The sequence below is a fragment of the Anomaloglossus baeobatrachus genome, chromosome 8 (genome assembly GCF_048569485.1).
Source record: "Anomaloglossus baeobatrachus isolate aAnoBae1 chromosome 8, aAnoBae1.hap1, whole genome shotgun sequence".
Taxonomy (NCBI): Eukaryota; Metazoa; Chordata; class Amphibia; order Anura; family Aromobatidae; genus Anomaloglossus; species Anomaloglossus baeobatrachus.
In genome coordinates this window covers 208,334,052-208,346,352 of record NC_134360.1, presented here as the reverse complement: position 1 = coordinate 208,346,352, position 12,301 = coordinate 208,334,052, and the positions used below count along the sequence as shown (strand labels likewise).

General features: G+C 48.6%; 1 protein-coding gene across 1 annotated transcript; it reads right to left on the bottom strand.

The window, feature by feature from the left end:
• Positions 1-245: 245 nt before the first annotated feature.
• Positions 246-11,879, bottom strand: YIPF1 (Yip1 domain family member 1). Its single transcript, XM_075320127.1, has 6 exons — positions 11,799-11,879; positions 9,642-9,690; positions 7,961-8,106; positions 7,258-7,338; positions 6,726-6,813; positions 246-421 (listed from the first exon to the last, which is right to left on the bottom strand). Exons 2-6 carry the CDS (start codon positions 9,670-9,672, stop codon positions 261-263), a joined length of 507 nt encoding a protein of 168 aa, XP_075176242.1. The 5' UTR covers positions 9,673-9,690; positions 11,799-11,879; the 3' UTR covers positions 246-260.
• Between the last annotated feature and the right edge of the window lie 422 nt (positions 11,880-12,301).

Below are 12,301 nucleotides of genomic sequence, written 5' to 3'. Positions count from 1 at the left end.
ATGGAGCGGCAGACCCCAATATCTAACAATTATCACCTCTCCTATCAATAGGTGATAAATGGTATTGGCTGGAACACCCCTTTAAGCCACATACCATAAAGAAAGCTGATCTTACAATCAATATTTTTCCACTGATGACCCTTTAAAAAAAATGTCAGTGCCCAATTTAAAAAGAATCATGGATTTTCAGTGGAATAAACAATTTATTTTATTTTTTATTTATTTATTTTACACAAATATCATATTAATATCTTACATTTCTAATTCTCCAGAACATATCGGCTTTTATGAATGTGAAACTCACCTTTTCTAAATTCCGGCACATAGTGGTATTGAGCTTCTCCCCAATGCAGAAAGAAATTGGACAGATTCCCACTGATTGTGATGGTAAAAATCAGCGTAGCACAAATCCAGATCGGACCTTGTAAAGAAAGATACCGGAATTTTAACTCTTAATATTAGGCACTTTTTGATGCTTCTGAGTGTCTGAATGACCTTTATATAGCGGTGTGTTCTGCTTAATCATGATAGCACCTGCTTCCTTCAGTGTTAGTGATAGCAGGGAGAGTGGGTGTTGTACACAGATCAGCAGTGGAGAGGGGAGAAAGTATCTCAAACTTCAAAGACAAGGAGGAAAGCATATAAAAAAGAAAAAAAACAGTATTAAAGCAGAGCTGATTCATGAAAGCAAGTAAACATCTCATCCAGCCTGTATTACTGGGAAAGACACTCCTGCATAAGAAAAATCTGAACCATGGATCAGATCGAAAACTGCATATTGGGAGGTCTGAAAAAAAAGAGAATTTTGTTTACTTACCGTAAATTCTTTTTCTTATAGTTCCGACATGGGAGACCCAGACTATGGGTGTATAGCTTCTGCCTCCGGAGGACACACAAAGTACTACACTAAAAGTGTAGCTCCTCCCTCCGAGCATATACACCCCCTGGATGACAAATCCAACCAGTTTAGTGCAAAAGCTGAAGGAGGACATCCACCCATAAGTAGAGATAGAGTAAAACCCGGAATAACCGGAACCTCTGTCTACAACAACAGCCGGTGAAAAACACACGGAACAAGAACTGCCAACAGGCAACAGGGAGGGAGCTGGGTCTCCCATGTCGGAACTATAAGAAAAAGAATTTACGGTAAGTAAACAAAATTCTCTTTTTCTTCATCGTTCCTTATGGGAGACCCAGACCATGGGACGTCTCAAAGCAGTCCATGGGTGGGAAATAAACAGAAACTGAGAAGTAGGCAAAACCTAACTTCACAAATGGGCGACAGCCGCCTGAAGGATGCGTCTGCCCAAGCTCGCATCTGCCGAAGCATGAGCATGCACTTGGTAGTGCTTCGAAAAGGTGTGCAGACTAGACCAAGTGGCAGCCTGACAGATTTGCTGAGCCGTAGCCTAGTGCCTGAAAGCCCAGGAGGCACCGACAGCTCTGGTCGAGTGCGCCTTAATCCCTGGCGGGGGAGGCACCTGAGAACATTGGTAGGCATCGGATATGGCCGACCTAATCCAACGAGCTAGGGTCGGTTTAGAAGCCGAGAGACCCTTGCGCTGACCCGTGGTTAGCACAAAAAGAGAGGTGCACCGCCTAAGAGCGGCAGTGCGTGACACATAGATCCGGAGCGCCCGCACCAAATCCAAGGTATGCAACGCTTTCTCAAAGCGATGTACAAGGGCCGGACAAAGGGAAGGCAATGAAATGTCCTGGTTAAGGTGGAAAGGAGACACCACCTTAGGGAGAAAGTCCGGAGTCGGACGGAGAACCACCTTGTCTTGGTGAAAAACCAAAAAGGGTGACTCCGAAGAGAGCGCAGCCAAATCAGAGACTCTTCTGAGAGAAGTTATGGCCACCAGAAAGACCACTTTCTGTGAAAGTCGAAACAAAGAAACCTCCCTAAGAGGCTCAAAGGGGGGTTTCTGTAAGGCCGTGAGGACCAGATTAAGGTCCTAGGGATCCAAAGGCCGCCGGTAAGAAGGAATGATGTGAGATGCGCCCTGCATGAAGGTGCGCACCTGAGCCAGTCGGGCGATACGCCGCTGGAACAACACTGACAGAGCCGAGACCTGTCCCTTGAGGGAATTGAGGGATAGTCCTAGCTGCAGACCGGACTGTAGAAAGGACAGGATGGTTGGCAAAGAAAACAGCCAAGGAGCATGGCCGGAAGAGCGACACCAGGACAGGAAAATCCTCCAAGTCCTGTGGTAAATCCTGGCCGAGGAAGACTTCCGAGCCTGAGTCATAGTGGAGATGACCTCGGAAGGAATGCCTGAAGCCGTCAGGATCCAGGACTCAAGAGCCACGCTGTCAATCTGAGAGCCGCAGAATTCTGGCGGAAAAACGGACCTTGAGAGAGAAGGTCTGGGCGGTCCGGGAGATGCCACGACATTTCTACGGACAGACGGAGCAGGTCTGGGTACCAAGCTCGCCTGGGCCAGTCTGGATCAATGATTATGACCCGACGGCCCTCCATTCTGATCTTGCGCAGGACCCTGGGTAAGAGAGCTAGAGGGGGAAACACGTAGGCCAGACGGAACTGGGCCCAATCTTGAACCAGCGCGTCCGCTGCCAAGGCCTGAGGATCGTGGGAACGAGCCACGTAAACCGGGACCTTGTTGTTGTGCCGGGATGCCATTAGATCCACTTCCGGAGTGCCCCACTTGCGGCAGATTGACCGGAACACTGCCGGATGCAGGGCCCACTCGCCGCTGTCCACGGTTTGACGGCTGAGATAATCTGCCTCCCAGTTTTCTACGCCTGGGATGTGGACTGCGGATATGGTGGACTTGGAGTCCTCCGTCCACTGAAGGATGCGTTGAACCTCCAACATCGCCAGGCGGCTGCGAGTCCCGCCCTGGTGATTGATGTAGGCAACTGCTGTCGCGTTGTCCGACTGGACTCGAATGTGCTTGCCCGCCAACAGGTGGTGAAAGGCTACGAGAGCTAGGAGTACAGCCCTGATTTCCAGCACATTGATCGAGAGGGCTGATTCGGACGGAGTCCAAGTGCCCTGTGCTCGGTGGTGGAAAAATACTGCTCCCCAGCCGGAGAGACTGGCGTCCGTGGTGAGGATCACCCAGGACGGAGTCAGGAAGGAGTGTCCCTGAGACAGAGAGAGGGGCCGAAGCCACCACTGAAGAGAGCTCCTGGTCTGTGGCGACAGAGCCACTAGCCTGTGCAAAGAAGAGGTCCGCTTGTCCCAAAAGCGGAGAATGTCCAGCTGCAGAGGACGCAGATGGAACTGGGCAAAGGGAACCGCTTCCATTGACGCCACCATCTGACCCAGCACCTGCATGAGGTGCCTGATGGAATGACGGCGGGGCTTCAACAGAGAACGCACCGCCAGATGAAGGGACTGCTGTTTGACTAAGGGCAGCTTCACAAGTGCCGGCAGAGTCTCGAATTGCATCCCTAGGTACGTAAGTTTCTGGGTCGGGGACAGAGTGGACTTGGGCAGATTGACAAGCCATCCGAAATGAACAAGCGTGGCGAGAGTGAGCGAGACACTCCGCTGACAGTCTGCACTGGATGAAGCCTTGACTAGAAGGTCGTCCAGGTAAGGAATCACTGCCAACCCCTGGAGGTGCAGAACCGCAACCACTGCTGCCATGACCTTGGTGAATACTCGAGGGGCCGTGGCTAACCCGAAGGGGAGAGCCACGAATTGGAAATGTTCCTCTCCGATTGCAAAACGCAGCCAACGCTGGTGTGAAACTGCAATTGGCACATGCAGATAGGCATCTCTGATGTCGATGGATGCTAGAAAATCTCCTTGGGTCATTGAGGCAATGACCGATCGCAGAGATTCCATGCGAAAGTGCCGCACCTGAACATGCTTGTTGAGAAGCTTGAGATCCAGGATGGGTCAGAAGGAACCGTCCTTCTTGGGGACTAGGAAGAGGTTTGAGTAGAAACCTCTGAACCGTTCCCGGGCGGGAACCGGAACAATTACTCCGTTGGCCTGCAAGGATGCCACGGCCTGTGAGAAGGCGGCGGCTTTGGAGCAGGGGGGAGTGGACAGAAAAAATCTGTTTGGCGGGCTGGAAGAAAATTCTATCCTGTAGCCGTGGGAGATGATATCCCGCACCCACTGATCGGAGACGTGTTGAAACCACACGTCGCCAAAGTGGGAGAGCCTGCCACCGACAAAGGACGTTGCTGGCGCAGCCAGATAGTCAAGAGGAGGCTGCCTTAGTGGCAGCGGCTCCTCCGTTCTTCTGAGGACGCGGCTTCGCGCGCCAGCTGGGTTTTCGATCCTTGGCTGAGTTAGTGGACGAAGCTGAAGGCTTAGAGGATGACCAGTTAGAGGAACGAAAGGAACGAAACCTCGACTGGTTCCTGCCCTGGACAGGTTTCCTGGTTTTAGTTTGTGGCAAGGAAGTACTCTTCCCGCCGGTAGCTTCCTTAATAATTTCATCCAGTTGTTCACCGAACAGCCGGGACCCAGCAAAGGGGAGCCCAGCAAGGTACTTCTTGGAAGAAGCGTCTGCTTTCCATTCTCGAAGCCACAAGATCCTGTGGATCGCGAGTGAATTAGCGGAAGCCACCGCCGTGCGGTGAGAAGCCTCCAGAATGGCAGACATGGCATAGGATGAAAAAAAGCCGAAGCCTGGGAAGTTAAGGCAACCATTTCGGGTATAGAGTCCCTGGCGAGGGAATGTATCTCCGCCAGAGAAGCAGAGACTGCCTTAAGAGCCCACACTGCTGCAAAGGACGGGGAGAACGAGGCCCCTGCCACCTCATATACAGATTTGGCCAGAAGGTCAACCCGGCGGTCAGTGGGATCCTTAAGTGAGGTGCCATAGGCCACAGATACAACTGTCCGGGCTGAGATTCTAGACACCGGAGGATCCACCTTTGGTGACTGAGCCCACTCCTTGACCACTTCTGGTGGAAAGGGAAAACGGTCATCAGAACTACGCTTTGGGAAGCGTTTGTCAGGACAGGCCCTGGGCTTGGTCACAGTGGCCTGAAAACTGGAGTGGTTAAAAAACATACTCCTTGCTCTCTTAGGTGAGGTAAACTGGTGTTTTTCTACCAGAGAGGCTTGTTCCTCTGACACTGGTGGATTGAGGTTCAGTACGGAGTTAATGGACGCAATCAAGTCACTAACATCCGCATCACCGTCAGATAGAGGTAGCGTCCGAGCCCACAGTAAAGGCATCCTCCTCGCCCTGCAATTCAGCTCGTGAATCAGAGCCGTGGGACGAGGAGGGAGAAGAGTCCCTGCGTCTCCGTTTAGGAGGACGGGGTCCGGGAACAGATAAAAAATCCTCTGTGAGCTCTGCAGAGCGAGTCGGAGCAGCAGAGGCGCCCTGAGAAGGGGGCTGATGCATGGTCAGCAGAGTCCGGGACAGCTGTCCCATGGAATCGGCAAAGGACTGTGAGATAGCTTTAGAAAACGATGCTACCCAAGCCGGGGGTTCGGCCACCGGGGCTGGAGCAGCCGGAGAGACCCCTGGGGAGGCTCCAGGCTGAGGCACCACCATGTTAGAGCAGGCATCACAATGTGGATATGTGCTCGGTTCAGGCAGTATGAGCTTGCATGCAGTGCATATAGAGTAAAGCCTTGCAGCCTTGCTCCTAGTGAGAGACATGCTGCTGAGGTGGAGGTTCTGCAGTAAAGAACACACTCCTTCAGAATGACCCCCAGAGAGTGTACAAGAAAGTCCACAACCAGAGGTTGTGGCTTACCAGACCGCTTTTTGTGTGCCCTCCGGATTCCACAGCTCGGACCCCCAGCAGATGCAGAGCTGCAGCAGCCAGCGCCGATCAGTGTGAGAACGCTGATAAAATGGCGCCGGAGTGAGGAGGGGGGGCGGGGTTTAGTCCAGGAGCGGGAACCGGAGGGCCAAGGAGAAATACAGGGGAGGGGAACATCTCCTCAGAGAGGAGTGTCCTCCCCTCTGCTGAACGGCCGGTGGGCGGCGCCGCACTGTTCCCCTGCATGACTGACATGCAGGGGCACTGAAAACGAAACTAGGTCGCATCTGAAGCCGGGGCCTAGATTTTTCCATGCGGCCGACGAGCAGGCACCCTCGGCGCGGTTCTCAGGAAAAAAACAGAGAACCGGCCGGAAATCACAGCAAAGTGAACAAAACACACTCTCCCCACAATAAATGTACAAGGGACCCCTGAATAACGTCTCAATACTTATCTTATGAGACGCAGGGCCAGGTCCCTGGGGGGTGAGCGCTACGTCCTGCAGGAACCTGAAAGGGCTGCGGATGGAGACCGGTCTCCTGCAAAGCAGTGAGAACCGTGATGGCTCCCACTTCAAGCCAGAGCCTCAGGGGATGGTGAAGGAGCGCGGCATGTGAAGGCTCCAGCCTTGTAAAATCAACCTTAACAGCACCGCCGACACAGTGGGGTGAGAAGGGACATGCCGGGAGTCCAGATTGGACCCGCTTTTCTTCCAAATCTTTGAAATCAAAAATCAAAAATCAAAATTCAGAAGCTGAACACAAAGCATTTAACTGGTTGGATTTGTCATCCAGGGGGTGTATATGCTCGGAGGGAGGAGCTACACTTTTAGTGTAGTACTTTGTGTGTCCTCCGGAGGCAGAAGCTATACACCCATGGTTTGGGTCTCCCATAAGGAACGATGAAGAAATGAATGAAGTAATGAAGAATGAAGACTAAAACTTAGTAAATTTTTATTAACTAAAAGTATTTATTTTTTTTTGTTAAAAGTGTCCATAGCCTTTAATACTTACCATAAAGATCTGGGTTACTCCTTACATAGAGCCTTACAAAGTTCCGTCCTGGGATGGGTAAAACAGAGCCTTTTATCCTGTCAAGAACCTGCAATTACCAATAGATTGTGTAATTAAAGGGAATCTGTCACCAGGTTTTTGCTCCCGCATCTGACAGCAGCATAATGCAGGGACAGAGACCCTGATTCCAGCGATGTCACTTACTGAGCTGTTTACTGTCATTTTGATAAAATTAATGTTATAAAAAGATATATTTTATATGATAAAATCAGTGTTTTCTCTACTGCAGATCTAGCAATTATACAGAGCTCATGAACATGCTGGACTACCTGGCAGCACAGCAAGTAGTCCTGTAATGATAATCTCCTGCTGATTAAACAGTAGTTTTATGAAAACTACACTAAGCAGCCCAGTAAGTGACACATCGCTGGAATCAGGATCTCTGCTGCTTCTCTTAGATTAGGTTGCAAAAACCTGGTGACAGATGGGAAACTAATAAAATGCCCTGACAACCAATACATCTCTTACTCACCTGGTAGGTGTCAACATCAAAAAATGTCTGATAATACTCGAACGTCCAGAAAGGGGCAATCTTCTTCTGTCCTGCAAGCAGCTGTGAAACACAAAGACACTGGATGTATAAAGTTTGGGGAGAGTTAGGCTTTGTGCCCATAGGGGGCTTGCCAGGCGGCAATGACTATCTGCAATTTGCCAGGATTTTTTATGTGCTTTACCGGGACTCACCAGCAGATAGCAGAAGGAATATATAAAGCACAGGTTTTATATGTGGCTCTCCGGCACTTGCAGAATAGTACTCGGCAAATGCCACGTGAAAACCCAGCCTAAGATTCAGTGCATGGGGAGAGTCCTTCAATTGTCATATATGCAGCATTAAGTTCCCATTAAGCCGAAAGTAGGATGTGTGCTACCAGAGAACGGCGCCACTCATCCGACTGTTGTGCACCGGAGCGACCTTCTAGGTGAGTATTATAAAGTGTGTTTTATGTTGTACCCCCGGCCTGGGTTCTTATATACAACATGTTAGAATGCTGTATATAAGAGCCCACTGGTGGTAGCCGCAGCTTATAGGCCGAAAAAGTGGTGACAGGTTCCCTTTAATTCCACTGCTCCATTCACACATTGCTATGTATAAGCTGCGTGCAGCGCAAGCCTTGGCATGGTACTGGTAAAATGAACTGTACACTGCGCTTTAGTAATCAGGAGACTGTCATTACCTCTGTTTTATCGGAATCTTCTATGTCATCGTCTTCTTCTCTGGATCGGTGCCCCTGCTGGGCACCTGGAGTCTCATCCGGGTCACCGATACTAACAGTAGTGGCATCAGGGTTTGCAGCTAATAGATTAGTTGCATCATCAAATTCTTAAAAACAAACAGCAGAAAACTAAATTAAAAGACTAAATATAAATTTGAACAACAAAGTAATTCCCTGCACTCTATAAAGATTCATGCAATAATAGGAATTAATGTGATTTATACAGGAAATAGAATGGTAAGCGACTTATCAGGAGGGACATTACAACCCATCCGGGTCTTTAGGTTCCAGGATTTAGGATAGAGCTGGCGTACCGACGTACCGCCTATGTGCACATACCATATAGGCGTCGGTACACCAGCACTTCGGTTTCTTTCTCAACAGATTATGGGTGACATTAAAGGTTGAACAAGTTTTGAATTTATTCTTCTAGGCAGGATTTTTTACATGACAATGGCATTTTAACAGGGGTGTGCAGACTTTTTATATCCACTGTATATCTGCCGTCCAATCAGTGGCAATGTTGCCTTGACCTGGAGAGTAGGGAACCTCCTAAGAGAGGCTGTAGTTGTTGGGCAATGTATTCTTAATAATTAGCCTTTGTCACAGATGTTAGATGTTCAGCTGCGAAATTAATCAGATTTTTCTTCACTCATATTGCAACTTGAATTTAATATGAAATTCCATTCATGAATAGAGCATATAAGTATAAAGTATCATGTTATTGACCTGTCTGGGGCTGTCCTTTCAATTTAAGAAAACCCCATCAAAGCGTAACCATAGTTTTAATTTTCATTTCATAAATCAGTATTACACATGAAGAAGATCATGGCTAGTGAGAAGGCCGGCGAGAGCACTAGTCTCACCACTACAATAGTGCACAAGGTAAGAGAAACAGACAGGGAAAAAAAGACACAAAAAGGAAAACACTCCAAGTCTCTTGCACCATCACTGCAATAGTCACAATGCCTCATCTTCTTCCAGACACAGGATCCTTCCAAAGTGGTCAGCATAAGAATGACATTCTATACGTGACTTTACATAGCATATGGGAGTGGTCACAAAGAGCTGCACCTGAGATTAAGGTTACAAAGGCTAGCCAGATAGGAAAGAGTCCTTAACCCCTGCAGTATCAAAAGAAAGTAGATTCACTCAAATACAAGCTATAGACCTGCACATAAGGTGTTGTGACCTTCTGGTCCCAGACACACCAGAGGTCTCCCCAAAACAGGACACAATCATTACAAAAATAAACAACTTTGTAATAGATCTGATCAGAGGAATCTGCTTCTTTCTCTGCCAGAATCGATCAGTCATTATCAAAATTGTCAATTTGGGGGTAAAATTTGTATTCAATGAAGATTTTCCCATTACTGAGATTAGGAGACCCTCTGTCAGTGCAGGGGGGTTAGTGAAATGAGTCCGGCTTCCGTATGCCTACACTGTGTGCGGTTTGCATTTTTGCCCCCCCACTGAAAAAAGCAATCTTTGCAACAAGAGATACAGCATGCGACAAGAATTGGAAAAGCACAAACCCTTATTTCTGATCTCAGGCAACCCCCTTTAAAATTGTATTACTATGTTTTACATTCGCTAGGATAATGTAATTTGTTTTGTGACTTTCTGGAATGTGACGTTTTACCTTGAAACTTAAGGTCATCTCCGGCCTCCATTCATTCACTTTGATAATCCTGTAATAACCAACACAACAGGACAATCCGTTACCATTCACATAATGCCATGTCTCATTGCATTCCCTGTCTGTGAGCAAAATCAATCACTGCTCTTAGCGGTCTTGTGCTATACAAGCGGCACCGCTGAGGACAGTGATTGGCTGCAGTGGTCACATGGAGCTTAGTGACGTCTTAGGGTACTTTCACACTTGCGTTTATTTCCTTCCGTTACAATCTGCCCTTTTGGAAAACAGCGGAATCCGTTAACGGATTCCGCTGTTTCCCATAGACTTGTATGGGTGACGGATTGTACCAAAAGGACCTGCGTTGCTTCCGCTGGGCGACGCTCCGTTGCTTCCGCCCAGCGGGAGCAACGCAGCATGTAACGTTATTTTGAGCAGCGGAATCCTCTGGATTCCACTGCGCATGCTCTTTTTTTTTTTTTTTTTTTTTAAATCAAACTTTATTTTGGCTCGCGGTGGCCGAACGTTCAGCTGAGCACCCGGCCGTCGGCAAGCGACAGCGCTCAGCTGAGCGACCGGCCACCGGCATGCCCGGGCGCCGGCAAGTGACAGCGCTCAGCTGATCACCCGGCGGCCGGCTGCAGGGAGCGATCAGCTGATCACCCGGCGGCCGGCTGCAGGGAGCGATCAGCTGATCACCCGGCGGCCGGCTACTGGGAGCGATCAGCTGATCACCCGGCGGCCGGCTACTGGGAGCGATCAGCTGATCACCCGGCGGCCGGCTACTGGGAGCGATCAGCTGATCGTTTACAATAGTCTGCCGCTGGTAATAAAACTGTAAAAAAAAAAAAAAAATTCAAAACGAATTGCGTTGTTTTGCAGCATCCGTTGCATCCGTTGTGCCACTATATGCAACACATCCGTTGCATCCGTTACACAACGCAATGTAACAGATACCGTTCAACGCAAGTGTGAAAGTACCCTTAGGCTAAGTTCACACTTCAGTTGTTTTCAATCCGTCAGGACCGTCAGCAACGGATCAGTTGTTTTTTAGATGTCAACTGATGCAACGGATGTGTTTTTCACAGGATTCCTTTCACAGGAATCCTGTGAAAAAACTGATCAGTTGCGTCCGTTACATCCGCTGTGCATCCGTTTTTTGACGGATCAGTCATGATCCGTTTGTGTTTGGGACAGCCCAGTGGGCGTGCCAAACATGCTGGGCATGCTCAGTAGAGCATGACGGAATCCAGCACCATAGACATACATTGCAAGTGTGGCGGATGGCGACGGATTCCTGCGCGGCGTGAATTTTGATGGCCCGAAAAACGTTACATTCTGCGTTGCTCCCCGCTCGGCGGTCAGTCAAAAACGACGGACCGCGACGCAGCGGATGCAACGCAGAGTCATCAGTCGCAATCCGTCACTAATAGAAGTGTATGGGGAAATACTGGATTCCTGCAAAATATTTTGCAGGATTCCGTAATTCCTCAAGGCGGACGGATTGTGACTGATGCAAAACAACTGAAGTGTGAACTTAGCCTTAGGGTTAGAGAAGGAAACAAAGATTTGGGGTATGACTGGGAGAGCGCTAGTGCTGGAGTGATTGGACTGGGGAGTATTGGTTGTTTTGTTTAATACATTTAAGCCATTTAAATTAAAAATGGACAATTCCTTTAAGAGTTTTTACAATATTGTGATTTATCCTCTATCCATTTGATAACTGTTTGCAAAAATCTGAATGCCAGGATCCCATAGGAAGGGGATAAATTTCAAAATTTGGCAAAATCCTTCTACAATGTGGGAATCGCTGGTAGACATGTATGCCAAACTGGTTCTTACTGGTGCTGCAATATAATTACTGACTGTCAACTACAACTCCCAGCATGCCCTGACAGCGGGGATATGGAGGGCATGCTGGGAGATGTAGTTTTCCAGGAGGGTTACAAGCTGCACCTCCTCTAGTCTGGTTATTTCCCAATACATGACGTCTTGCAGCTCACAGACACCAGTGGGGCGTGCTCAGTCGCTGGGGCCCCACAGTGCACGGTATATCAAAGGTGGCATCTCCTCCAGATCACACAGCACCACAAGTCTCAGCCGGTGCCGGTCACATGACTGCGGAGCAGAACACAGAACATACAATGAATGTGAGCCACTTACGGGTCCAGATCACGTGACGATGCGATTGTTGCCGGAAGTCAGAGCGCAATTAATCACGTGGTGGTTGAACAGCCAATGAGATGGGAGGTTGGGATGCCCCGCCTCCCGGACGTGATAGATGCTCTGCGAGGAAGCCGGATTCGGTGACGTCACTATGGGCACTTCCAGCAGGAGGTGAACTACAAGTCCCAGCAATCACTGCGCACAGGAGCATTATTATATGAGGCTCTTAGGGACTAAAGGTGCAGAATTAGTCCTTAGAGGGGACTCAAGTTTCCGCCATAGATCTGCCTGCTGTGAATCAGCGCACACATTGATGGGTATTTCACCCTTTCATATTTGAATATAAAATTCGCAGCATAAAATTACTTTCCATTGAGTCCATGCAGGCTTATTTTTTATTTTTTAATTTTAACCTTTTTTTTTTTAAAGCATTTTTTTCCCAATGGCTTTTTTGCTGCCTTTTCACTTAGATCTCATTTTTTTTATTTTTCATTATATAT

Excerpts from the sequence above, each read along its gene's own strand:
- YIPF1 (XM_075320127.1), bottom strand. The coding sequence starts at position 9,672 with ATGGAGGCCGGAGATGACCTTAAGTTTCAAG. Across the intron at positions 6,814-7,257 it reads TTGATGTTGACACCTACCAG|GTTCTTGACAGGATAAAAGG; the intron begins GTGAGTAAGAGA and ends TGGTAATTGCAG. Across the intron at positions 422-6,725 it reads GAGTAACCCAGATCTTTATG|GTCCGATCTGGATTTGTGCT; the intron begins GTAAGTATTAAA and ends TTTCTTTACAAG.